Source organism: Lolium rigidum, chromosome 6, assembly GCF_022539505.1.
Source record: "Lolium rigidum isolate FL_2022 chromosome 6, APGP_CSIRO_Lrig_0.1, whole genome shotgun sequence".
NCBI classification, from domain to species: Eukaryota; Viridiplantae; Streptophyta; class Magnoliopsida; order Poales; family Poaceae; genus Lolium; species Lolium rigidum.
Genome location: NC_061513.1, coordinates 292019774 through 292044187, shown reverse-complemented (window position 1 = coordinate 292044187; position 24414 = coordinate 292019774). Strand labels below are relative to the sequence as shown.

General features: G+C 43.9%; 1 protein-coding gene and 1 pseudogene across 1 annotated transcript; one reads left to right on the top strand and one right to left on the bottom strand.

The window, feature by feature from the left end:
- The first annotated feature begins 16614 nt into the window (after nucleotides 1-16614).
- On the top strand, nucleotides 16615-19572 carry LOC124668409 (uncharacterized protein At2g39795, mitochondrial-like). Its single transcript, XM_047205555.1, has 3 exons — nucleotides 16615-16845; nucleotides 18766-19139; nucleotides 19328-19572. The coding sequence occupies exons 1-3, from the start codon at nucleotides 16615-16617 to the stop codon at nucleotides 19485-19487; spliced, it is 765 nt and encodes a 254-aa protein (XP_047061511.1). The 3' UTR covers nucleotides 19488-19572.
- A 2269-nt stretch (nucleotides 19573-21841) lies between these two features.
- Nucleotides 21842-24096, bottom strand: LOC124664366 (annotated as a pseudogene).
- Between the last annotated feature and the right edge of the window lie 318 nt (nucleotides 24097-24414).

Sequence of the window (24414 nt, the reverse complement as noted above, 5' to 3'; positions counted from 1 at the left end):
TAAAAGAACTTTCACGAACACATTTGTTCATATGATGTAAATATTCTCATGCTATGGCTAACACTTAGGCAGTTCATAATAAGATACATGCAAATAAGATCATCTAATAACTATGTCAATCATGGAAAGGTACCAACAATTAATAATAAGCATCATGAATCATGTATATAAGCAGGATTGCAATGTTCATAAATGAGTATGATAGAGTGGTATCTCGCTTGCCCATATTTGATCAGCAAAACATAAATGCTCAGGCACCTCTGAAGTTCATAGAAAGACTAGAAATAGTGATTGTCAAAGATAAAAGCATCAAAGTTATACCACAATCAATCATATTTTGAGACAAGCATATTACACTAAGAATGACAAGTTGTGCTCTCAAGACGAGTGCTCAAAGAAAGGACGGAGACACAACATAAAAGTAAAAGATTGACCCTTCGCAGAGGGAAGCAGGGATTAACATGCGCTAGAGCTTTTCATTTGTAAAGCAGGAGTAAAATTATTTTGAGAGGTGTTTGTTGTTGTCAACGAATGGTAATGGGTATACCAACTACCTCGCCAACCGGAATTTCAAGAGCGGCTCCCATGAAGGACGTTATCTCTACCAGCAAGGTAGATCATCCCTCTTCTCTTTTGTTTACACACGTATTTTAGTTTTATTATGGGTGACACTCCCCCCAACCTTTGCTTGCACAAGCCATCGCTAACCGAATCCTCGGGTGCCTTCCATCAATCACATACCATGGAGGAGTGTCTATTTGCAAAATTAAGTTGCTTACTGATGAATCAAAGCAAAACATGTGAAGAGAATTATTAGTGAAAGTTGATTAATTGGGGCTGGGAACCCCATTGCCAGCTCTTTTTGCAAAATTATTGGATAAGCGGATGTGCCACTAGTCCATATGAAAGTCCGTCAAGAGTAAATGACAAGGTTGAAAGTTAAACACCACATACTTCCTCATGAGCTATGAAACATTAACACAAATTGAGAAGCATTTTGAAGGTTTAAAGGTAGCGCATGAGAATTTACTTGGAATGGTTTGAAATGTCATGCATAGGTATTTATGGTGGACACTCTGGAATAACTTGGTTTTCATGTGTTTGGAAGCACGATCAGCGTTCCCGCTCAGTACAAGTGAAGGCTAGCAAAAGACTAAGGAGCGACAAATAAAGAGAGCGATGAATCGTCATAATCATGCTTGCGGCAAAATAAATTAAGCTGAGGCATAAAAGTGATACCAGAACTCTAAAGCAATGTAAATCATTGAGGCTTAATTGACTCTTGTTCAGTCATATGCATGCGTGAGCATGTGCCAAGTTAATTCAAACGAATTATTCAGGAGGAGGATACCACAATATCATACCTATCTATGAATAAAACAATGCAAGCAAACATCCATGACATGCTACTCATATTAATAAATTGGAGCTAAACATGAGAGATCATGAACTACTAGACTTTCTTAAATGACATATACCTCACATGAACCAACTAAGCATGCTCACATGGATGAGTATCTGTACAAAAATGAAAACAAATAGAGTTCATACCAGCCTCTCACCACAATCAGATTGTCGAATATCGTCATCATTGCCTTTTCACTTGTGTAGCTTGGATAATATGAAATGAAAACCACGCTCCAGCCACCGAAGACCATTGAACTCATAAAGAACTTTACAAAACCAAAGAAGAACAGCAAATATTTTTGGTGTTTTCGAATTTAGAAACAGGAACAAAATAAAACAAGCAAACAAAGCAAAATCTTTTTGGGTTTTCTTATAGCAAACTAGCAATAGCAAATAAAGCGAAACAAATGCAAGAAACTAAAGTAAACAAGTGGTGAAGAGAAACAACAGAAATATTTTTGGTCTTTTTGTGTTTTGGGAAAGAAACAAAGCAAGAACAAGAAATAGCAAATTAAAAGAAACACAGAAAAGCGAGATGACAGAAATCTGCCAAAACTTGACAGCAGTACAGAAATCGATTTTTACAAAAATCTTCCTTTGCTCATCTCGAAAAGTGTTCAACTAATGAAAGTTAGATAACAACCTGGGGAACATGCACAAAAATTGGCAGCTCAAAATAACGTTCTGGCTGTGTGCACGAATTTTTCTAGTAACAGTCCAGAATCTGTTTTCAGTCAGCACTTCCCCAAATATCATCTCCCTCTCATTAGAAAACCACTCAAAGAAACTAAACAAGTATGCACAAGTATCCAGCAACCATAATATGCAAAGAATGAGTGATGCCGGTATACCTCCCCCCAAGCTTAGGCTTTTGGCCTAAGTGGAGATCAACCCCAACGAGGGTCCGGGTTCCATGCCGGTGGATCGTACATGGAGTAGTCATAATAAGGTACCGATGCAGAAGAAAAGCGTGGAGGCTCCTCATGCCCAACTTGTTGATGCGAAGAGCTTGCTGCATCTGATGACGAGTCGAGGTGTTCCTCGACCTCATCCGTGTTGTCTCTTGCACGATGGCCATCTCTCTCTATGTATGCCTTCAGTTCACCTTCCATGATTGACCAATCCTCCCTGGAATCAAGGTTAAACGGAGCAGGTGCGAGCAACCCTACTAATTTTTCAGTTTTCTTAGTTATTGTCCAAGATTTCTTGTAAAATGTTATTCCGTAAGACGAGGTTGCTCAAATTAGACGAATCGAAACAAATTCATGCTTAATCATGGAGACTATGTCAAGTTTCTCTATGGGGAGTTGAATATCAAGATGGTGAGGTTCTACATTATGCATAGCTAATAAGCGAGAGGCGATGAGACCTCCACAAATTCCTCCCTTCTCACGGTTAGTAGCAAGTCTGTTGGCTATTGATACGTCTCCAACGTATCGATAATTTCTTGTGTTCCATGCCACATTATTGATGTTATCTACATGTTATATGCACACTTTATGTCATATTCGTGCATTTTCTGGAACTAACCTATTAACAAGATGCCGAAGTGCCAGTTCTCGTTTTCTCGCTGTTTTTGGTTTCGGAAATCCTAGTAACGAAATATTCTCGGAATCGGACGAAATCAACGCCCGAGTTCCTATTTTACCCGGAAGCATCCGGAACACACGAGAACCACCAAAGAAGGGAGGCGGGGCCACCAAACCCTACCCCGGCGCGGCCAAGGGGGCGCCCCCTAGGGTGTGGACCCCCTTCGACCTTCCCGCGCCGCCTCTCCGCCTATAAAAAGCCCCCGGATCGAAAACCCGATACCAATTGACGAAACCCACGTAAACCCGCCGGAGCCGCCGCCATCGCGAAGCCAAGATCCGGGGGACAGGATCTGCGTTCCGGCACCCTGCCGGAGCGGGGAAGTGCCCCGGAAGGCTTCTCCATCGACACCGCTGCCATCTCCACCGCCATCTTCATCACCGCTGTCTGCTCCCATGAGGAGGGAGTAGTTCTCCATCGAGGCTCGGGGCTGTACCGGTAGCTATGTGGTTCATCTCTCTCCTATGTGTTTCAATACAATAATCTCATGAGCTGCCCTACATGATTGAGATTCATATGATGATGCTTGTAATCTAGATGTTATTATGCTAGTCAAGTGGGTTTTACTTATGTGATCTCCGGAGACTCCTCGTCCCACGTGTGTAAAGGTGACAGTGTGTGCACCGTGTGGGTCTCTTAGGCTAGATTTCACAGAATACTTATTCATTGTTGAATGGCATAGTGAGGTGCTTATTTATATCTCTTTATGATTGCAGCATGTTGTATCACAATTTATCTATGTGCTACTCTAGTGATTTGTTATTAAAGTAGTTTATTCCTCCTGCATGTGTGCAAAGGTGACGATGCGTGCACCGTGTTAGTACTTGGTTTATGCTATGATCATGATCTCTTGTAGATTATGGAGTTAACTATTGCTATGATATATTGATGTGATCTATTCCTCCTACATATGCATGAAGGTGACAAGTGTGCATGCTATGCTAGTACTTGGTTTAGTCTCGTTGATCTATCTTACACTAAAGGTTACTAAAATATGAGCATTATTGTGGAGCTTGTTAACTCCGGCATTGAGGGTTCGTGTAATCCTACGCAATGTGTTCATCATCCAACAAAAGTGTAGAGTATGCATTTATCTATTCTGTTATGTGATCAATGTTGAGAGTGTCCACTAGTGAAAGTGTAATCCCTAGGCCTTGTTCCTAAATACTGCTGAGTTACTACTGCTTGTTTACTACTGCTGCGTTACTACTCGCTGCGTTACTACTGCTGCGTTACTACCGCTTGTTTACTCGTCCCGGGCGTAGCACTTTTCTGCCGTTGCTACTACTTATTCATACCACCTGTATTTCACTATCTCTTCGCCGAACTAGTGCACCTATTAGGTGTGTTGGGGACACAAGAGACTTCTTGCTTTGTGGTTGCAGGGTTGCATGAGAGGGATATCTTTGACCTCTTCCTCCCCGAGTTCGATAAACCTTGGGTATCCACTTAAGGGAAACTTGCTGTCTGTTCTACAAACCTCTCGCTCTTGGAGGCCCAACACTCGTCTACAAGAATAGAAGCTCCCGTAGACATCAAGCACTTTTCTGGCGCCGTTGCCGGGGAGGAAAGGTAAAAAGGCTCTCATACTACGGTCTCGGGTAAAGTATTTTTCTGGCGCCGTTGTGTGTGTGCTCAAAGCTATTTCCTTTAGATCCTGCAATTGCATCTTGTTGTTTCTTGTTTACACTAGTTTGGCATAATGTACAAGAGCGAGCTTCTTATTCTATTTTCTGATTTAAAACATGGATTGTTTGTTGCGAAAATTAAAAAACCTATGAAATCTTCTTTGCATGCTGGTAGTAATATTAGTATGAACGCTTTGAACACCATTGTTGACAATAATATAGAAAGTTCTAAGCTTGGGGAAGCTGGTTTGCATGATATTTTTAGTCCCCCAAGCATTGAGGAGAAAATTTTCTTTGATGATACTTTGCCTCCTATTGATGATTATAATGATAGTGGTCTTATGCCACTTACTGCTGAGAGTAAATTTTGTTGTGATTATACTATGCCTCCTACACTTGATGAGAATAATAATGATAGCTACTTTGTTGAATTTGCTCCCACTACAACTAATAAAATTGATTATGCTTATGTGGAGAGTAATAGTTTTATGCATGAGACTCATGATAAGAATGCTTTATGTGATAGTTATATTGTTGAGTTTGCTCATGATGCTACTGAAAGTTATTATGAGAGAGGAAAATATGGTTGTAGAAATTTTCATGTTACTAAAATGCCTCTCTATGTGCTGAAATTTTTGATGCTACACTTGTTTTATCTTCCTATGCTTGTTACTTTGCTCCTCATGAACTTGTTTATTTACAAGATTCCTATGCATAGGAAGCATGTTAGACTTAAATGTGTTTTGAATTTGCCTCTTGATGCTCTCTTTTGCTTCACATACTATCTTTTGCGAGTGCATCATTAAAGCTGCTGAGCCCATCTTAATGGCTATAAAGAAAGAACTTCTTGGGAGATAACCCATGTGTTATTTTGCTACAGTACTTTGTTTTATATTTGTGTCTTGGAAGTTGTTTACTACTGTAGCAACCTCTCCTTATCTTAGTTTTGTGTTTTGTTGTGCCAAGTTAAGCCGTTGATAGAAAAGTAAGTACTAGATTTGGATTACTGCGCAGTTCCAGATTTCTTTGCTGTCACGAATCTGAGCCCACTGCCCTGCAGGAAGCTCAGAAAATTATGCCAATTTACTTGAGTGATCCTCAGATATGTACGCAACTTTCATTCAATTTGAGCATTTTCGTTTGAGCAGGTCTGGTGGCCTAATAAAATCCATCTTTACGGACTGTTCTGTTTTGACAGATTCTGCCTTTTATTTCGCATTGCCTCTTTTGCTATGTTGGATGAATTTATTTGACCCATTAATGTCCAGTAGCTTTATGCAATGTCCAGAAGTGTTAAGAATGATTGTGTCACCTCTGAACATGTTAATTTTTATTGTCCACTAACCCTCTAATGAGTTGTTTCGAGTTTGGTGTGGAGGAAGTTTTCAAGGATCAAGAGAGGAGTATGATGCAACATGATTAAGGAGAGTAAAAGCTCTAAGCTTGGGGATGCACCCGGTGGTTCACCCCTGCATATATCAAGAAGACTCAAGCGTCTAAGCTTGGGGATGCCCAAGGCATCCCCTTCTTCATCGACAAATTATCAGTTCCTCCCCTGAAACTATATTTTTATTCGGCCACATCTTATGTGCTTTACTTGGAGCGTCTGTGTGCTTTTGTTTTTGTTTTTGTTTGAATAAATTGGATTACATCATGCTTGTGTGGGAGAGAGACACGCTCCGCTGGTTCATATGAACACATGTGTTCTTAGCTCATAATATTCATGGCGAAGTTTCCTCTTCGTTAAATTGTTATATGGTTGGAATTGGAAAATGATACATGTAGTAATTGCTATAAATGTCTTGGGTAATGTGATACTTGGCAATTGTTGTGCTCATGTTTAAGCTCTTGCATCATATACTTTGCACCTATTAGTGAAGAATACATAGAGCATGCTAAAATTTGGTTTGCATAATTGGTCTCTCTAAAGTCTAGATAATTTCTAGTATTGAGTTTTGAACAACAAGGAAGACGGTGTAGAGTCTTATAATGTTTACAATATGTCTTTTATGTGAGTTTTGCTGCACCGGTTCATCCTTGTGTTTGTTTCAAATAACCTTGCTAGCCTAAACCTTGTATCGAGAGGGAATACTTCTCATGCATCCAAATACTTGAGCCAACACTATGCCATTTGTGTCCACCATACCTACCTACTACATGGTATTTCTCCGCCATTCCAAAGTAAATTGCTTGAGTGCTACCTTTAAACAATTCAAAATTTATTACCTCTTATTTGTGTCAATGTTTTATAGCTCATGAGGAAGTATGTGGTGTTTATCTTTCAATCTTGTTCGGCAACTTTCACCAATGGACTAGTGGCTTCATCCGCTTATCCAATAATTTTGCAAAAAGAGCTGGCAATGGGATTCCCAGTCCCAAATTAACAAACTAAAAATAGACACTCCTCCATGGTATGTGATTGTTGGACGGCACCCGAAGGATTCAGTTAGCCATGGCTTGTGTAAGCAAAGGTTGGGAGGAGTGTCATCATAATAAAACTAAAATAAAAAGGTACTCCTTCATGGTATGAGATTGTTGGCGGGCACCCGAGGATTCGGTTAGCCATGGTTTGTGAAAGAAAGGTTGGAAGGAGTGCCATCCAAAAATAAAATAAAATGGGAGCCGCTCTTTGAAGGTTTGTCCGGCAAGGGGGTTAGAGTACCCGCTACCATTCGTTGACAACAACATACACCTCTCAAAACTTTACTTTTATGCTCTCTTTATGTTTTCAAAATCAAAGCTCTAGCACAAATATAGCAATCGATGCTTTCCTCTTTGAAGGACCATTCTTTTACTTTTATTGTTGAGTCGGTTCACCTATTTCCCTCCACCTCAAGAAGCAAACACTTGTGTGAAGCTGTGCATTGATTCTTACATATTTGCATATTGCATTTGTTATATTGCTTTGCATTGACAATTATCCATGAGATATACATGTTATAAGTTGAAAGCAACCGCTGAAACTTCATCTTCCTTTGTGTTGCTTCAATGCCTCTACTTTGAATTATTGCTTTATGAGTTAACTCTTATGCAAGACTTATTGATGCTTGTCTTGAAGTGCTATTCATGAAAAGTCTTTGCTTTATGATTCACTTGTTTACTCATGTCATACACATTGTTTTGATCGCTGCATTCACTACATATGCTTTACAAATAGTATGATCAAGTTTATGATGGCATGTCACTCCAGAAATTATCTTTGTTATCGTTTTACCCGCTCGGGACGAGCGTAACTAAGCTTGGGGATGCCGATACGTCTCCAACGTATCGATAATTTCTTGTGTTCCATGCCACATTATTGATGTTATCTACATGTTATATGCACACTTTATGTCATATTCGTGCATTTTATGGAACTAACCTATTAACAAGATGCCGAAGTGCCGCTTCTCGTTTTCTCGCTGTTTTTGGTTTCAGAAATCCTAGTAACGAAATATTCTCGGAATCGGACGAAATCAACGCCCAGGTTCCTATTTTACCCGGAAGCATCCAGAACACACGAGAACCGCCAGAGAAGGGAGGCAGGGCCACCAAACCCTACCCCGGCGCGGCCAAGGGGGGCGCGCCCCCCTAGGGTGTGGACCCCCCTTCGACCTTCCTGCGCCGCCTCTCCGCCTATAAAAAGCCCCTGGATCAGAAAACCCGATACCAATTGACGAAACCCACGAAACCTGCCGGAGCCGCCGCCATCGCGAAGCCAAGATCCGGGGGACAGGATCTCTGTTCCGGCACCCTGCCGGAGCGGGGAAGTGCCCCCGGAAGGCTTCTCCATCGACACCGCTGCCATCTCCACCGCCATCTTCATCACCGCTGCTGCTCCCATGAGGAGGGAGTAGTTCTCCATCGAGGCTCGGGGCTGTACCGGTAGCTATGTGGTTCATCTCTCTCCTATGTGTTTCAATACAATAATCTCATGAGCTGCCCTACATGATTGAGATTCATATGATGATGCTTGTAATCTAGATGTCATTATGCTAGTCAAGTGGGTTTTACTTATGTGATCTCCGGAGACTCCTCGTCCCACGTGTGTAAAGGTGACAAGTGTGTGCACCGTGTGGGTCTCTTAGGCTAGATTTCACAGAATACTTATTCATTGTTGAATGGCATAGTGAGGTGCTTATTTATATCTCTTTATGATTGCAGCATGTTGTATCACAATTTATCTATGTGCTACTCTAGTGATTTGTTATTAAAGTAGTTTATTCCTCCTGCATGTGTGCAAAGGTGACAGTGCGTGCACCATGTTAGTACTTGGTTTATGCTATGATCATGATCTCTTGTAGATTATGGAGTTAACTATTGCTATGATATATTGATGTGATCTATTCCTCCTACATATGCATGAAGGTGACAGTGTGCATGCTATGCTAGTACTTGGTTTAGTCCGTTGATCTATCTTACACTAAAGGTTACTAAAATATGAGCATTATTGTGGAGCTTGTTAACTCCGGCATTGAGGGTTCGTGTAATCCTACGCAATGTGTTCATCATCCAACAAAAGTGTAGAGTATGCATTTATCTATTCTGTTATGTGATCAATGTTGAGAGTGTCCACTAGTGAAAGTGTAATCCCTAGGCCTTGTTCCTAAATACTGCTGAGTTACTACTGCTTGTTTACTACTCGCTGCGTTACTACTGTCTGCGTTACTACTCGTTGCGTTACTCATCGCTTGTTTACTCGTCCCGGGCGAGCACTTTTCTCGCCGTTGCTACTACTTATTCATACCACCTGTATTTCACTATCTCTTCGCCGAACTAGTGCACCTATTAGGTGTGTTGGGGACACAAGAGACTTCTTGCTTTGTGGTTGCGGGGTTGCATGAGAGGGATATCTTTGACCTCTTCCTCCCTGAGTTCGATAAACCTTGGGTATCCACTTAAGGGAAACTTGCTGCTGTTCTACAAACCTCTGCTCTTGGAGGCCCAACACTGTCTACAAGAATAGAAGCTCCCGTAGACATCAGCTATCAAAGCACCCAAGTTATAAGTCATATTACCTTGTAATGCAGCAGCTAGAAAGGCTAGATCCTGGATAGATATTTTACTTCCATTCTTTCTTGCTAGAACGCACTTGGTAATGAAATAAGCAAAGTAACGAATAGCTGGGAAATGAATGCTACTGATTTTACCACCATTCTCTGAGAAGCTTCTTCCATGACAAATCATCTTGAAGAGGTCCAAGAACTCTTACGACGATCCCTTTATCTTCTCGCATGATCCCCATTGCAGTACTTTGATTGCTGCACAAAAATCATTGAATGGCAAGTTGACAGTTTTATTATAAATTTTGTATTGGACCATGGGGTTAGATCGTGACCAATTGAATTTAAAATCCTGCACTACCGACATAGTCGGTTTTGCATATTGGCATGGTTCACCATCAACAAAATCATCCAACCCACGCACGAGAGATTAAACTTTGAAAATCCTGCAAGATCCCTGCACTTCTCATAAAATCCACGCACGGATAGTAAGTGGGGTATACTCCTTCTTCTCGGTGAACTCTCATGACCTGTTGCACCTCCAATTCCTGTTGGTTGAGTTGGTGCCTACTTCCTTCCATTTTCCGAAATTTTTCAACAAACAATATAAAACTTGATTTGCTGACATATAATTGAGGGAAACTACCATAGGAACTTGCTAGAGTACTAATAATGCATCAAAACTAGTTTCTACCACTTAGAACAAGCATGCAAGCTCACTAAACATGTTACCTACAGCAGCAAAATATGCAAGATATATTCCACCAAACAAAATTCTACTTGGATAATCGAAGGAGTCACATACCGAAGAGCAAATGTGCCAAATCTCGGATGAAATCTGGGCTGAGCAAAGAGATCGAGAAATCTGGAGTTCTTGAGCAAAAACACGAGTGAGAGGAAGCTGGTGTCGATTTTTTTGGGAGAGAGAAGAGTGTGGGAGGAAGAGATGCTAAAGTGGGGTAAAGGGGGCCCACACACCAGGGTGGCGCGCCCCCTTGCTGGCCGCGCCAGCCTGTGGGGTGCCACCCTGGGGTGCCCCACTGGTCATCCCCAGGTGCTCCCAGGTGCCTCGTCGAAAAATAGGACCAACGGTATAATTTTTGCGAATTTTTGAAAACTTTGAAAAACGCACATTTCTGGGTATTAAGTTTATTATTACTGGCCAGGAAAATTTTTGAAATCTCCAATTAACTAAGGAACTTTGCAAATTAAAAGTGCTACAGCAACTAGAGCAAGTGGAGGAAAAAAGAGATGTTGTTTACCTCCTCTATGCATATAAAAAGTATTTGTTAACAAGGTTGATCAAGTCTTGCCACCAAATAAATTTTACATAGCATAAGAAGAAATAAACCTCAAATCAATCATGTTACCTTGTATTGTATTGATATGGATCCAATCACAAGAGTTTGATATTCTTCTTTAGGCTCATATATTGGACAATCAATAGTTCCCACTTCGATAGTTCTCACATTAGAAATTGTATTAACTCCACATGGTTTTTCAATTCTCTTGGGGAAATAGATGGTGTGCTCCTTATCATCAACATTGAAAGTAACCTTTCCTTTATTGGAATCAATAACAGCCCCTGCGGTGTTAAGAAAAGGTCTCCCAAGAATAATAGACATATTATCATCTTCAGGCATTTCCAACACAACAAAATCAGTTAATATCAAGCAGTTATTAGTAACTTGAACAGGAACATCCTCACATATACCAACAGGAATAGCAGTAGATTTATCAGCCATTTGTAAAGATATATCAGTAGGTATCAACTTATCTAAGTAAAGTCTCTTATAAAGAGAAAAAGGCATAACACTAACACCGGCTCCCAAGTCACATAGAGCAGTTTTAACATAATTATTCTTAATAGAACAAGGAATAGTAGGTATACCTAGGTCGCCCAACTTCTTTGGAACTTTGCCATTGAAAGAGTAATTAGCAAGCATAGTGGAAATTTCCTCATTGGGGATTTTCCTTTTGTTAGTAACAATATCTTTCATATACTTTGAATAAGGAGGCAATTTAATAGCATCGGTCAAAGGGATTTGCAAGAATAAATGTTTCATCCAATCACAAAATTTATTATAGTGTTCTTCTTCCTTTGGTTTTAGTTTCTTAGCAGGAAAAGGCATTTGCTTTTGCACCCAAGGTTCCCTTTCATTACCATGTTTCTTAGCAATAAAATCTTCTTTAGTATACTTTTTATTTTTATCTTGCTTTTCAGGTTCATCTTCAACCTCTTCTTTATCAGAAACATCATTCTTATCATTACCATTATTATTATCATGTTCATTACCACTTTCGGTTTCAGCATCGAAATAGAAATACTATTAGGATCATTAACAGCTTCAGAGGATTCTACAACATTTTTATGTTTCTTCTTCTTTTTCTTAGAAGGAGCTCTAGGTTCAATGTGTTGAGAATCTTGTTCAATTCTTTTGGGATGCCCTTCAGGATATAGAGGATCCTGGGTAGAGACACCACCTCTAGTTGTTACTTCATAAGCATGTTTCTCTTTAGAATTATTTTGTAATAAGTCATTTTGCACTTTAGTGAGTTGATCAATTTGAGTTTGAACCATTTGAAAATGTTTAACAAGCATCTTAACATCATTGGAGGTTCTCTCCACAATATCATGCAAATTGCTAATAGCTTGAGAATTTTCCATTAGATGATTCTCTACTCTCATATTAAAATTTTCTTGCTTAACAATATAATTATCAAACTCATCTAAGCATTGCGCGAGAGGTTCGAATACGGAATATCTTCCCTAGTAAAGCGCTGAAGGGAGTTTACCTCAATCATGGATGAAGAAGGAATTATCTCACATATATCTTCTGTGGGAGGTAGATTCTTCACATCTTCAGATTTAATACCTTTCTCCTTAAGAGACTTCTTGGCTTCCCTCATATCTTCATCATTCAATTTAATTAAACCCATCTTCTTCAATATTGGCGTTGGAATTGGTTCAGGCGTAGTCCAATCATCATGATTCCGGCCTATTTTAGCCAATAATTCTTCGGCTTCGTCTGGAGTTCTTTTCCTGAAAACACAACCAGCACAACTATCCAAATATGCCCTAGACTCAATGGTTAGTCCACTATAAAATATATCAAGTAGATCATTCTTTTCTAAATCATGCCCGAGGTCGAGCTCGATAAGAGAACAAAATCTTGCCCAAGCCTCGAGCAATTTCTCTTCATCTCCCTGGTCAAATCTATAAATTCTCTGTAAAGCAATATGTTGAGCACTAGCGAGAAAGTATTTTCGAAAGAAAACATCACGCAAATCAGTTGGATTTTTAATAGAACCAGGAGGCAAATTATTATACCAAGTTTTAGCATCATCCTTTAATGAGAAAGGAAAAATTTTAACGACAAAGTAAGTACGCATTTTGATATCATCGGAAAACAAACTACTCATAGAAGAAAGTTCAATCATGTGTTCTACAGCACTTTCTTTTCAGTACCACAAAAGGGTGCTTTCTCTACAATAGCTATATGAGATAGATCAAGAGAAAAATCATAATCTTTATCCTTAATGCATATAGGAGATGTTGCAAATTTAGGATCGGGAGATAACTTATGTCTAACGAGTATATTGTGTGAGAAACTTTTTAATTTTACTTGCATCAGCAGTAGCATTGCATCTATTAATAAGATCATCATTAAGCTCCACATAATCTTCATCGGGATCATCACTAGAATAATCAAGTTCGGGTGAACTAACGGGTGTAGTAGCATCGGGAGTTTCAGCATTTTCAATTTGTCTAGACCTAGCAATTGTAGCATCTAGAAAGGATCCCAATGAACCACTATCATCAAGCATAGCAGAAATATTATCAATATTATGAGAGTTTTCGGATTCAGCGAAGTACCGAGCATGTGAAGCATGTGGTGGTGAAACAAGTTTATCAATCACGAGATGGTGAATCAAGAGCAGCAGAGGTACTCAGAGTTGTACCTTTTCTTGTAGTGGATGGTAATATGGCGACTTTAGGATCGCGAGATTTACCCATGATGGAGAATTTCCAGCGAACAATATTAATCCAAGTGAACTTCCAAATAAAGCTATGCTCCCCGGCAACGGCGCCAAAAAACGGTCTTGATAACCCACAAGTATAGGGGATCGCAGCAGTCTTCGCGGGTAGTAAAACCCAATTTATTGATTCGACACAAGGGGAGACAAAGAATACTTGAAAGCCTTAACAGCGGAGTTGTCAATTCAGCTGCACACTGGAAACAGACTTGCTCGCAAGAGTTTATCGAGTAGTAACAATTTTATAGCGAGTAGCGAGTAGTGAAATAACAGCAGCAGAGTAACGGAGACAGCAGTAGTGATTATAGTAAACAGCAGGATTAAAATACTGTAGGCACGGGGACGGATAACGGGCGTTGCATGGATGAGAGAAACTCATGTAACAATCAAGCAGGGCATTTGCAGATAATAATAAAACAGTGTCCAAGTACAAAGCAATCAATAGGCATGTGTTCCAATTATAGTCGTACGTGCTCGCAATGAGAAACTTGCACAACATCTTTTGTCCTACCAGCCGGTGACAGCGGGCCTCAAGGGAATCTACTGGATATTAAGGTACTCCTTTTAATAGAGTACCGGAGCAAAGCATTAACACTCCGCGAACACATGTGATCCTCACATCACTACCATCCCCTCCGGTTGTCCCGATTTCTGTCACTTCGGGGCCATTGGTTCCGGATAGCGACATGTGTATACAACTTGCAGGTAAGACCATAAACAATGAATATCATGATGAAACAATAACATGTTCAGATCTGAGATCATGGCACTCGGGCCCTAGTGACAAGCATTAAGCATAACAAGTTGCAACAATATCATCAAAGAACCAATTACGGACACTAGGCACTATGCCCTAACAATCTTACACAATTACATGACCAATCTCATCCAATCCCTACCATCCCCTTCAGCCTACAGCGGGGGAATTACTCACACATGGATGGGGGAAACATGGCTGGTTGATGAAGAGGCGTCGGTGGTGATGATGGCGGTGATCTCCTCCAATTCCCCGTCCCGGCGGAGTGCCAGAACGGAGACTTCTGGCTCCCGAGACGGAGTTTCGCGATGTGGCGGCGTTCTGGAGGGTTTCTGGCGACTTCGACTTCTCCCCGTGCGTTTTTAGGTCGAGGCCGATAAGTAGTCTGAAGGAGGGCGTCGGAGGCCTGCCGAGGGGGCCACATGCTAGGGCCGCGCGCCCCCCTCCTGGGCCGCGCCGCCCCCCTCCTGGGCCGCGCCGCCCTAGGGTGTGGGGCCCTCGGGCCTCCACCTGACTTGCCCTTCTGGCTCCGTGAGTATTGTGGGAAAATAGGGCCTTCTGTCAAAATCCCGAGGTTTTTCCTGAAAGTTGGATTTCTGCACAAAACGAGACACCAGAACAGTTCTGCTGAAAACAGCGTTAGTCCGTGTTAGTTGCATCCAAAATACACAAATTAGAGGCAAAACAACAGCAAAAGTGTTCGGGAAACTAGATACGTTTTGAACGTATCAGACTGCATTCGAGCGTTTGTTCCCGCACTTCTTCACTAAGGTTGATGTGCCGGACAAATTCGAGCCTCTTTCGTAATTGACACCAAAACATTACCGCTGACATTCAAGATTTCTACCTAGAAATTGCTTTCGGAAATATGGATACTTAGTTAATGCCATAAATTAGATTCACCGTTGAAGAATTATGCTCCGATGAAGAATTACTGAAATGTAATTAAATTACCGTTGAATATTTCTACCAATGAATTACTGTGAAAATTAATATAAAAAAATTTAAAAGTTGGTGCAAACAATTTAAAAAATAAAGACAGACCGGAGCACTGTTCATGTGCACTCCTTGTGTACCATCCTCTATGACGGGGCCTGATGCTATTTCGAGGGCGTCACATACATGATATAGGCGTCAGGATCAGAAGAGGAATATGTCGCTTGGTTTCTCGACTCATCTACTCGCATGATCAATGTTGTGGAATCACCTTCGAGGCCATCACCGGGATTTCTCGACAAGTACACATCTTGGATTAATTGGGACCTTGCGAACAGGATCAACGGGGAGTTTGAATCAGCCAAAGATGACAAAGACGTGGTACCTACTTTGTCTACTTAGAAATGTTACTTATAGGACAATGTTGAAACATTGATAAATTGTAGTTATCCTACCCTGTAGAATGAGATAATGTGTTATACTGATGTTGACAAGTTCAGTTGTAACATTCATCTATGCACACAAGGCTCGCCATCTTAATAGACCGTGTCATTCATTGACCATAGTTTAAAAACCAGATCTGCGGTTTAACTGAGTGAAACCGGAACCTGTCGGTTTTTTAAGCACATTGCTTCTTTGCCGGGTGGTATTGAACACAACATCTCCGGAGAACACCCTGTGTCCATGCCCCTGACTCCATGGAGTGTGCACCATAGTTTAAAATCCAAACCAGGACATGCGGTTCAACCGGGAAAAACAAAAACTAGTGCCTCCGTCGGTTTTCTAAGCGCACTAGACCGTGAGCTGGAAAAGGCAAGTTGGATTCAATCCTTGTACCTTAGGTGCCCGTGCCCGGTGGAATCATGCAACTGACGACTAGTGCTGAGACTGCTTTTTATTGGTCAAAGAAAAGGTTGGCGTTAGTTTATGCGGTATCAGTGAAAATACAACAATAGCACGCATATGCTGCTATCGTAATTATTCACGCGTTGCTTTCTTGCGGCAAAAGAGTCGTGGACATGGCAAGTTGCTGCTCCTAACTACTCTGTTATGTTAGTGCATTATTATGCTAAATTGTTTGTGTACATCATGTTTTATTTATATTACATAATTTACAATTAAAAATATAATACTTTGCCGTATTGGCTTGTTTTCTCCGCGGTCCAGCACTATTCACGGGCCAATTTATCGGCCCGTAGATCCCAACAGGGCTTGCAAAAATCTTCCATTTTCCACCTAAACCCTGAACCCCTCTCCACCGCCGCCGCCTCTCGCCATGGCCCTCCTCGCCGCCGCCCGCCGCGCCGCCACCTCCTCCCTGCCCCTCCTCCGCGCGTCCACCGCGTCGCGCGGCGCCGCTGCCATGCTCCGCCCCCTGGCCGCAGCCGCCGCGCGGCCGATGCCCTTCTCGTCGGCCGCCGCGGCGCGGCCCAGCTCCGACGACGAGCTGCTCCGCGTCATCAAGTCCGAGATCAAGTTCGCCGAGGACTGCGACGACCAGGACCGGGTAGCCTTCCGCCGAATTCTCCACGCACCCGAATCATACGCATTCGTTGCTGTTCCGATCTGTCCCCGGGCTTCAGCTGTGTAGCTTCAGTCACATTCTTCCAGAGGGAGCTAATTCGCAGCGGTGTCGATTGGGTCTAGCCCGCAGCGGTAGGATTGGAAATGGTCATGTATGCGATATTCCCCATCTAAAAACGAGGCCTTTTTGTAGTACCTAATTTAGGAATCTCGTTACTCTGGTCATTGCCATATTACAACGCTGCTGCAATTGGTTGTGTAATTCGAAGTTAGGAGCAGTCTCTGGTAGTACGAGCTGAAGACTGTTCTGGCTAGTCTAGGTTGTGTTCGTTTCCTTTTCAGTTCCTAGCTGTCCATGTTAACTGCAGTTCCTCTTATGGGTAATTACTTTTTTGTGATTCATTCATTATTCAAAAGGGAATATTATTTAGGTAATTTAGGAATTTCGTTGGTCCTGTCATACCCATATCTTCCTGCTGCAATTGGTAGTGTAGTTCCAAGTCTAGAGTTGTCTTTTGTCGTATGATCTGCAGGCTTACCTAGCTATTTTAGGTTATTGTTATTCTCTTTATTTCACTTCCTCGCGGTCCATGTTGACTGCAATTACTATATGGTCACGGTAGATTTCTTTTTCAGGGGTTTACCTCACTACTTTAGGATATGTTCTGCTTGTATTAGTTCACTGCTGACTATGTTGATTGCGATTCTTATCACTGTCTTGCTAGATTTCACTTTCAGTGTGCATGATTCTGAGTTCGTATGAATTACTGTAGTGGTGAGTGGTTAGTTTTTGTAATTCAGTTGTCTTGCATAAGGATTTGCATCTGCCTTCGCTACCATGAGACCTCTCTACTTTTGGGACTCGTGACATCTTACTGTAGCCTTATTGCTGTAGTATGGCTCTGTTCATGGTCGAGATGCTGTTATTATTTTGACCCTGCTTAGGTTGTATTACAGTATATGTGCTTGGCTGGACTGAATTTTTGCAGTTAAGATGTCGTTTTTCTTGTGACTTCACATCTTGCATGCTTCTGTCCCCTGCTGTGTAAAGTGATGTACTGTTAAATTCGCTGCATGGTTTTATGTCTTTGTACGGGATGATGAGGTGTACTGGCTGCTTTCCTCAACCGTTCCACATTTTCACACCATTCAAAATGTTCTATGCCAGTAGAGTTTGAGTGATATGTTTGCGTGGAATGTTATTTACCATTTATTTTTTATCTTGCCACTGTACACCTCACATGCTAGCCATACCAAACCATCTATATTCTGCTGTTTAAAACTATGAATTATTAAATGCTCTGAATGCTTTTATGTCTTTCTCTGTTATGATAAGGGGTACTGGTTGCTTTCCTGAACCGGTCAACTCATACACTGAGTCGAGTTTATGGGGGAAATGAATCGGTGGTCTAGTTACTTCCTGGTCATTTGAAGATTTACTTATTCCTTAAATCCTGCTTGAGAAACCAAGCTGGTGTCTTTAGATGTTGTAGGACATAAGGTGTGTGAAATCAGTAATGTTCAAGCAAGGATTCAAGTCCTTCCCGAAGGTTGAGTAATTCAAGCAACTTGTTCTGTCTTGGCTTGGTATCTATTCCATGAATTGGTATGATTTAGTCTAAATAAATGGTGCACAATCAGAGGGGAAACATGAGGGTTGGAAGGAATTCAAGCAACTTGCTCTGTCTTTGCTTGGTATCTATTCCATGAATTGGCATGATTTAGTCTAACTGGTGCACACTGAGAGGGGAAACATGAGGGTTGGAAAATAATTAGTTTCTGGCATGCTTGTCTTGCAGCGAACACTATTATTTTATTTGTGATTTTACTATGAGCAACTTTCCTGTTCATTTTAGGAGTGTTGAGTTATTATCCAGAACCTCATTTTTTCCATTTTAAACAGGTTGAGGAGATCCCAGAGAACTTCCCTTTCAAAATCACCGACAAGAAGGGGCTCAACGAGATCACTCTCACAAGAACTTACCAGGGCGAGAAGATCGAGGTGTTGGTCTCCATGCCCAGCCTAGTCACTGGAGACGAGGCAGAACATGACCAGGACGAGGATGACAAAGAGAAAGACGATGATCAGGAAGATGGCGAGAAGGCCCCGAAATCCACCATCCCCCTCACAGTCACCGTCTCCAAGAGCGACGGCCCGAGCCTCGAGTTCACCTGCACCGCCTACCCTGACGAGATCATGATCGACACCCTGTCCGTGAAGCAGCCTGCAGCGAACGATGATGAGGAGCTGATCGCATATGAGGGCCCCGATTTCAAGTAAGAACACAAAACCATGGCTTAACCATTTTAATTTCTCAGCTAACAACTACTTGCTCATGCTATAACCAAACGTGCTGAGGTTGTACACTTCTCTGTCTTCACTTTCCTGATTAGCCGAACACCCTACTGATTGATTAAGAATTGCTTTGCTGATGCTGTACCCCACTTTGGTCTGTCTTGTGCAGCGACCTCGACGAGAACCTTCAGAGGGCATTCCACAAGTACCTGGAGCTGCGTGGAATCTCACCCTTGACTACTAACTTCCTGCACGAGTACATGATCAACAAGGACAGCCGGGAGTACCTCTTCTGGCTGAACAAGCTCAAGGACTTCGTCAAGCAGTAGAGGTAGTTAGAACTACTGTCCCCCTAGCACAAGATGAGTCAATGAATGTGCAAAGCACATTCTGTTTTGAGACCTCTGAACTATGTTCTAGAGAGAGTATACATGCACGAATGTGTGCATATCTCAATTTATCCTAGCGTGATGTTAGAATTTAGAGAGGTTCATAGGCAATACTTGTTGAGTAGTATGCTCTTTCTGAGTAAATAATTATTCTCTACGAGATATTTGTGCACTATACTGTTTGCTTTGCTATTTTCCTAGCCCGTGCTTTAGTTTACTCTTCTTCAGCATGTACTTGAAATATATTTGTGGTATTACGATGGCATGGCAACGTGCGAATGTGTGTATAGCATTGAGGTGGACTTTCCTCATGCCTTTTGTCCAACATGTTTGTGGGATCAACTTGATCTATTATTGTGCTCGTTTGACTTGTTTTTGCTGATCACTGTGATCAATTTTATACAGGAGATTGTAAAAATAAATGGCTATATATAGTGGGGCGAGGACGAAAAGATGGCGGGAAGAAAGGCTGCAGGGAAGAAATTGACAGGGAGGAAAAGAAGGAAAAAATTGGGGGGAGAGGTTTTTTAGGTCCACAACGTGTTATTTTATCACAGATACAATGTCGGTTTCGTGAGGTTCCCTCCGGTGTGCCTCGTAGCGTCCATTCTTGCGAAAAGTCATCCTGACGGGTCTCGATTTGAGCACAATTCACTAAAAAAACAGAAAAATGGAGAACCTTCGTGAGGCGTCATTTTAGGTGACCTAGTTGCGTATAAAAATTACCAACTTGGAATACAACAGTTATTCCGGAAAACCATTCACAAAATGAGCTACCTCCTACGAGGTTCTATGGATTTTAGGGCAAACGAGCCAGGTCGTGACCTTAGGCATGACATAGTTTGCCGGAACGAGCCCATATTGCGCACACGCATGGGCCTTGGGATGGGAAGCAATGTTGGATTTATGAGTTATCTTTTTCTAGCCACATAAAACCCATTTTTATTTATTTTTCCAGCGCCAAAACGGGCTATTTTTGTGAAGCATCTACAAGAAATGCAATCTGCAATGGTACAAAACCTATGCACAAAATTAGAAGACCACTTTCGCACTAAGGTTCACATACCTGCTACGTGCGCTAGCTTTCTGGGAATTCATGGTATTTTATAAGGTGTCCTGCCGATTTCGCTGGAAGCGGGCCAATTTTGAACTAAGCATCTACTTTCGCTTGTTTCATATTTTTTTGTAAAAATCATTTTTAGGTCCACATCGTGTTGTTTTATCAAAGATACAATGTCGGTTTCGTATGGTTCTCTCCGGTGTGCCACCCAACGCCCGTTCTTGCGAAAAGTCATTCCGGCGGGTCCCAATTTGAGCACAACTCCCTCAAAGAAAATCAGAAAAATGGAGAACCTTCGCGAGGCGTCGTTTTAGGTGACCTAGTTGCGAGGAAAAAATACAAACTTGAAATACGATAGTTAATCTGAAAAACCCTTCACAAAATGAGCTACCTCCTACGAGGTTCTATGGCATTTAGGGCAAATGAGCTATAGCAGGAAACGGCCGTACAGGGTCGTCGGTGGCGGGGAGAGGAGTTGTGGCAGCGGGAACCGGTGCAGGACAAGTGGGTTGTGAATTCTTTGTCCCATACATGGCCGCAGGGAAAAAACGCCGAGAAAGAATTGTCGCGGAGGGAAAATTAGGGGGGGTAAGGCCTTTGGCGTGTGTATTTCCCTGGTACACGGCAAAGAAAATGGAGCCATCACAGCTCCGTCAAACGCGGCAACAGGGCCATGTGTCTCGTCGTTTTGCCGTGTGTTTTTTTGCCTCTTTGCCGTGTGTATTCGTAAAATTGTGCTGTGTGCCAAACCTTTGCCATGTGTATTTCTTGCCGTAACCGTGCTCTTTTTCTTTGCCGTGTTCCTTCTCCCAGACATACACGGCTTTGCAGTGTTCCGCAGTACTTGACACACGGCAAAGGTGGCCGAACATGGCAAAGCATGTTTTTCAGGTAGTGGACGTACTCCAAGACTCTTGATTTTTCTTAGCATGGAAACCGACCTTAACTAGGACATGGTAACTTGCATATTTTGACAAACTCTAATCAAGATTAAGCTAACATCCGATTGGGTTGGGCGCCTGCCTCCCACAACTCGATCAAGACTAAATGCTCTGATCGGGACTTCGTACGTACTGCGTGAAATGTGGTGGTGACGTGGTAAGTTCAGTCAAGGGAGGGGCCTTTTCCGAGCAAATGGAAGGGTTCTATCCATACCAAACCTTATTTTTGAGTCTCTGACAAGACATGCATACACACACATGCATAGGTACAAAAAAAAAAGACTCGTGTATGTTCATATGAGCGTGTCGCCTTTGGCAGGTAGGCGTTTGTAGAAGTTGAAGGGCATGGCCGGCTGCTTGCTCCTTAACCGCGGGTGCCGGAGGAGGTAGAAACCAGCGAAGGTGGCCACCACCTGGAAGGGCGTCACGTAGAGTACAATGGCCGCAAAGAGGGAGAGCGTGATGAATATCGCCGTCGCCCTGGGGTCACGCCAGCTAAGCAGCGACTGCGCGCGTTCCCCTGCGTAGCCAGATCGCCGACCACCGTCTGCACCCTGCCAGCGATGCTCCTCAGCCGGTCATACCTCATCCGCACGATGTCCCCCGGCTTGGATGTCGGGAAGGTGTCAAACTCCTCGTCCAGCTCGTCCGGGTGCGCATTCGACAGCACCGTGTCCATGTGCTGCGGCTTCCGCTCCCGCCGCCTGTAGTTCCATGCCCCGATCATGAACAGGTATAGCAACACGGTCGACAGGATCAGTTCCGGGTAGCAGACGAGGATCAGGACCAGAAGGTGCACGAGGATTGTCGTCAGGGGGTTCTTCCACTGGCAGATGCCGTCCAACCAATTCCCGACTGCGTCGACGCCGGAGAAGAGCAAGGTGATTCGGTAGAAGTTGGCCTTGCTCCGACGCAGGCTGAACATGTGAGAGTCCACGTCCAGCATGTACTCCACCACCTCCCTCCTCAGCGGCGGCTCCGCTCTGCTCAGCCGCGTCGCCACCATCTGCATCGCCTGGAACCGGAGGTAGTCCAGCTGCAGAACGGAGATGGGGTTCGTGTAGTGCATCTTCGGGAGGAGGGGACGGCCGTACTGCGCCAACATGTCTGCCCACGCCGTGCAGGTGAACCGGACAGCCAGTTGGAGCTCTCCCGTCTTCTTCAGCCCCGACGGGCTGAGCACCACGAGCGGGTGGTAGTGTTTGTACGTGCGGTCCAGCTCCAACGTAGCGACGCGGACGCGCACCTTGCCGATCCTCTGGTCCTTGGCGTCACCGTGGGAGGAGATGTGCAGGTTGTCCAAGACTGCGACGGTGATGACGGTACTGAGGTCGAACACCTCCCAGATGCACTGCTCGTTCCACTGCGGCGCCGCCGTGTCGTTGAGCAGCGTGCGCGTGCGCACCCACTTGGCGCCATACTTGGCGACGCAGTAAGGGTTCTTCACGCCTGCTGCTAGGTTGCGCGCGCTCAGGATGCCCACCTCTAGGATGCCAATGGCGCTCTTCCGGAGCTTATTCGCTGCCGGCTGGAGGTCGCTGCTGTAGTGCGTCGACTCGTCCAACACGTGGTACGCCGTCTCAAGGCGCATTCTGAGGTGGATCTTGCTGGCGAACGTCTTTGAAGATTCCTTGTTCTTGACGCCCGTGGTGACATCCGCCGCTGCCTTGTCTAGGGTCATCTCGCGCGCCAGGTAGAACCACTTGGACGGCACCGGCTTGGCCAGGTCGTTGCGTGGCACATAGGGGGTCGCCACGGGGATGATCACGCGGCCCACGGGGTCGTCGTCGCGACCGCGCTCCTCCACTACTGTCACCACCAGCGGGTCCTCGAACGGCTCGCTGGCAACCAACATGAACTCCTCGTTCCATTTCGGGTTGGACGACACCTGCGGCCTCGTCCGCCGTACCTGCTGGCTTCCCATCTGTATCTTGGCGAAGGTGGGTGCGAGAGGCTGGCCCTCCTTCTTCTTCTTCGGCTGCAGGTCCTGTGCCTCAATGACGGAGACCTTGAGGTAGATGAGCTTGGGTGAGTAGTACACTCTGGGGCGCGTGTTGGTCTGGGAGCGCAGCGAGTGCGCGTCGGAGTGGCATGCCTCCGGGAAGGACTCGTCGGCCTCGGTGCCGTCCCAGATGGCGAGCATGATCTCGCCGTGTCGCAGCTTGTTGCCGTGGGCGTCGGAGAGGTGGTACCACTGCGGCGCGACAGGCGGGCTGTCGCGCGGGAGTCGGCTGGGGACGTCGGAAATGTCAAAGAGGACGCGGCCGACCAAGTCGTCGCACAGCACGTCCTTGTGCGCCTTGACCATCACCTCTAGCTGGTTGGACTGGAGGTGGTCACGGGAGAAGGCGAACGTCTGCCGCCACACCGGGTTGGGGTTCTTCACCAGGTGCCTCGTCACGCCCTTGAAGTTGCCCAGCTTCACCTCTACGTACGGGTCCAGCGCGCCGGTGATGTCCATGGTGGGCAGGTCGCGAGCCTTCACCACGCTCACGTACAGGTACCACATCGGTTCCAGCATGTCGTATGTCCAAGCGATCTTCGTCATGGTTGGTGTGGTTACCACAAGTGGGAAGGAAGGAACGTACGGGCCGGGTTTTGAGTACAAGAGGCTGCGTGCATGCCTCCTAGCTCCCTCGTACTATTTATTAAATTAAATAAAACAAGCAAACGCGCAAGATGGCCACGTCGTCAGACGCGTCGCGAAACGACGCTGCAGCTCGTCTTGCTCATTCACACTGGTCAGGTGCGAATGTGCGATTGGCCCAGAAACAGACCGAGAAAGACTTTTTCTTTTGCCTGGGGAAACTGAGAAAGACTTGTTTCAAAAACAAAAACAAAAAACAAAAACTGAGAAAGACTTGTG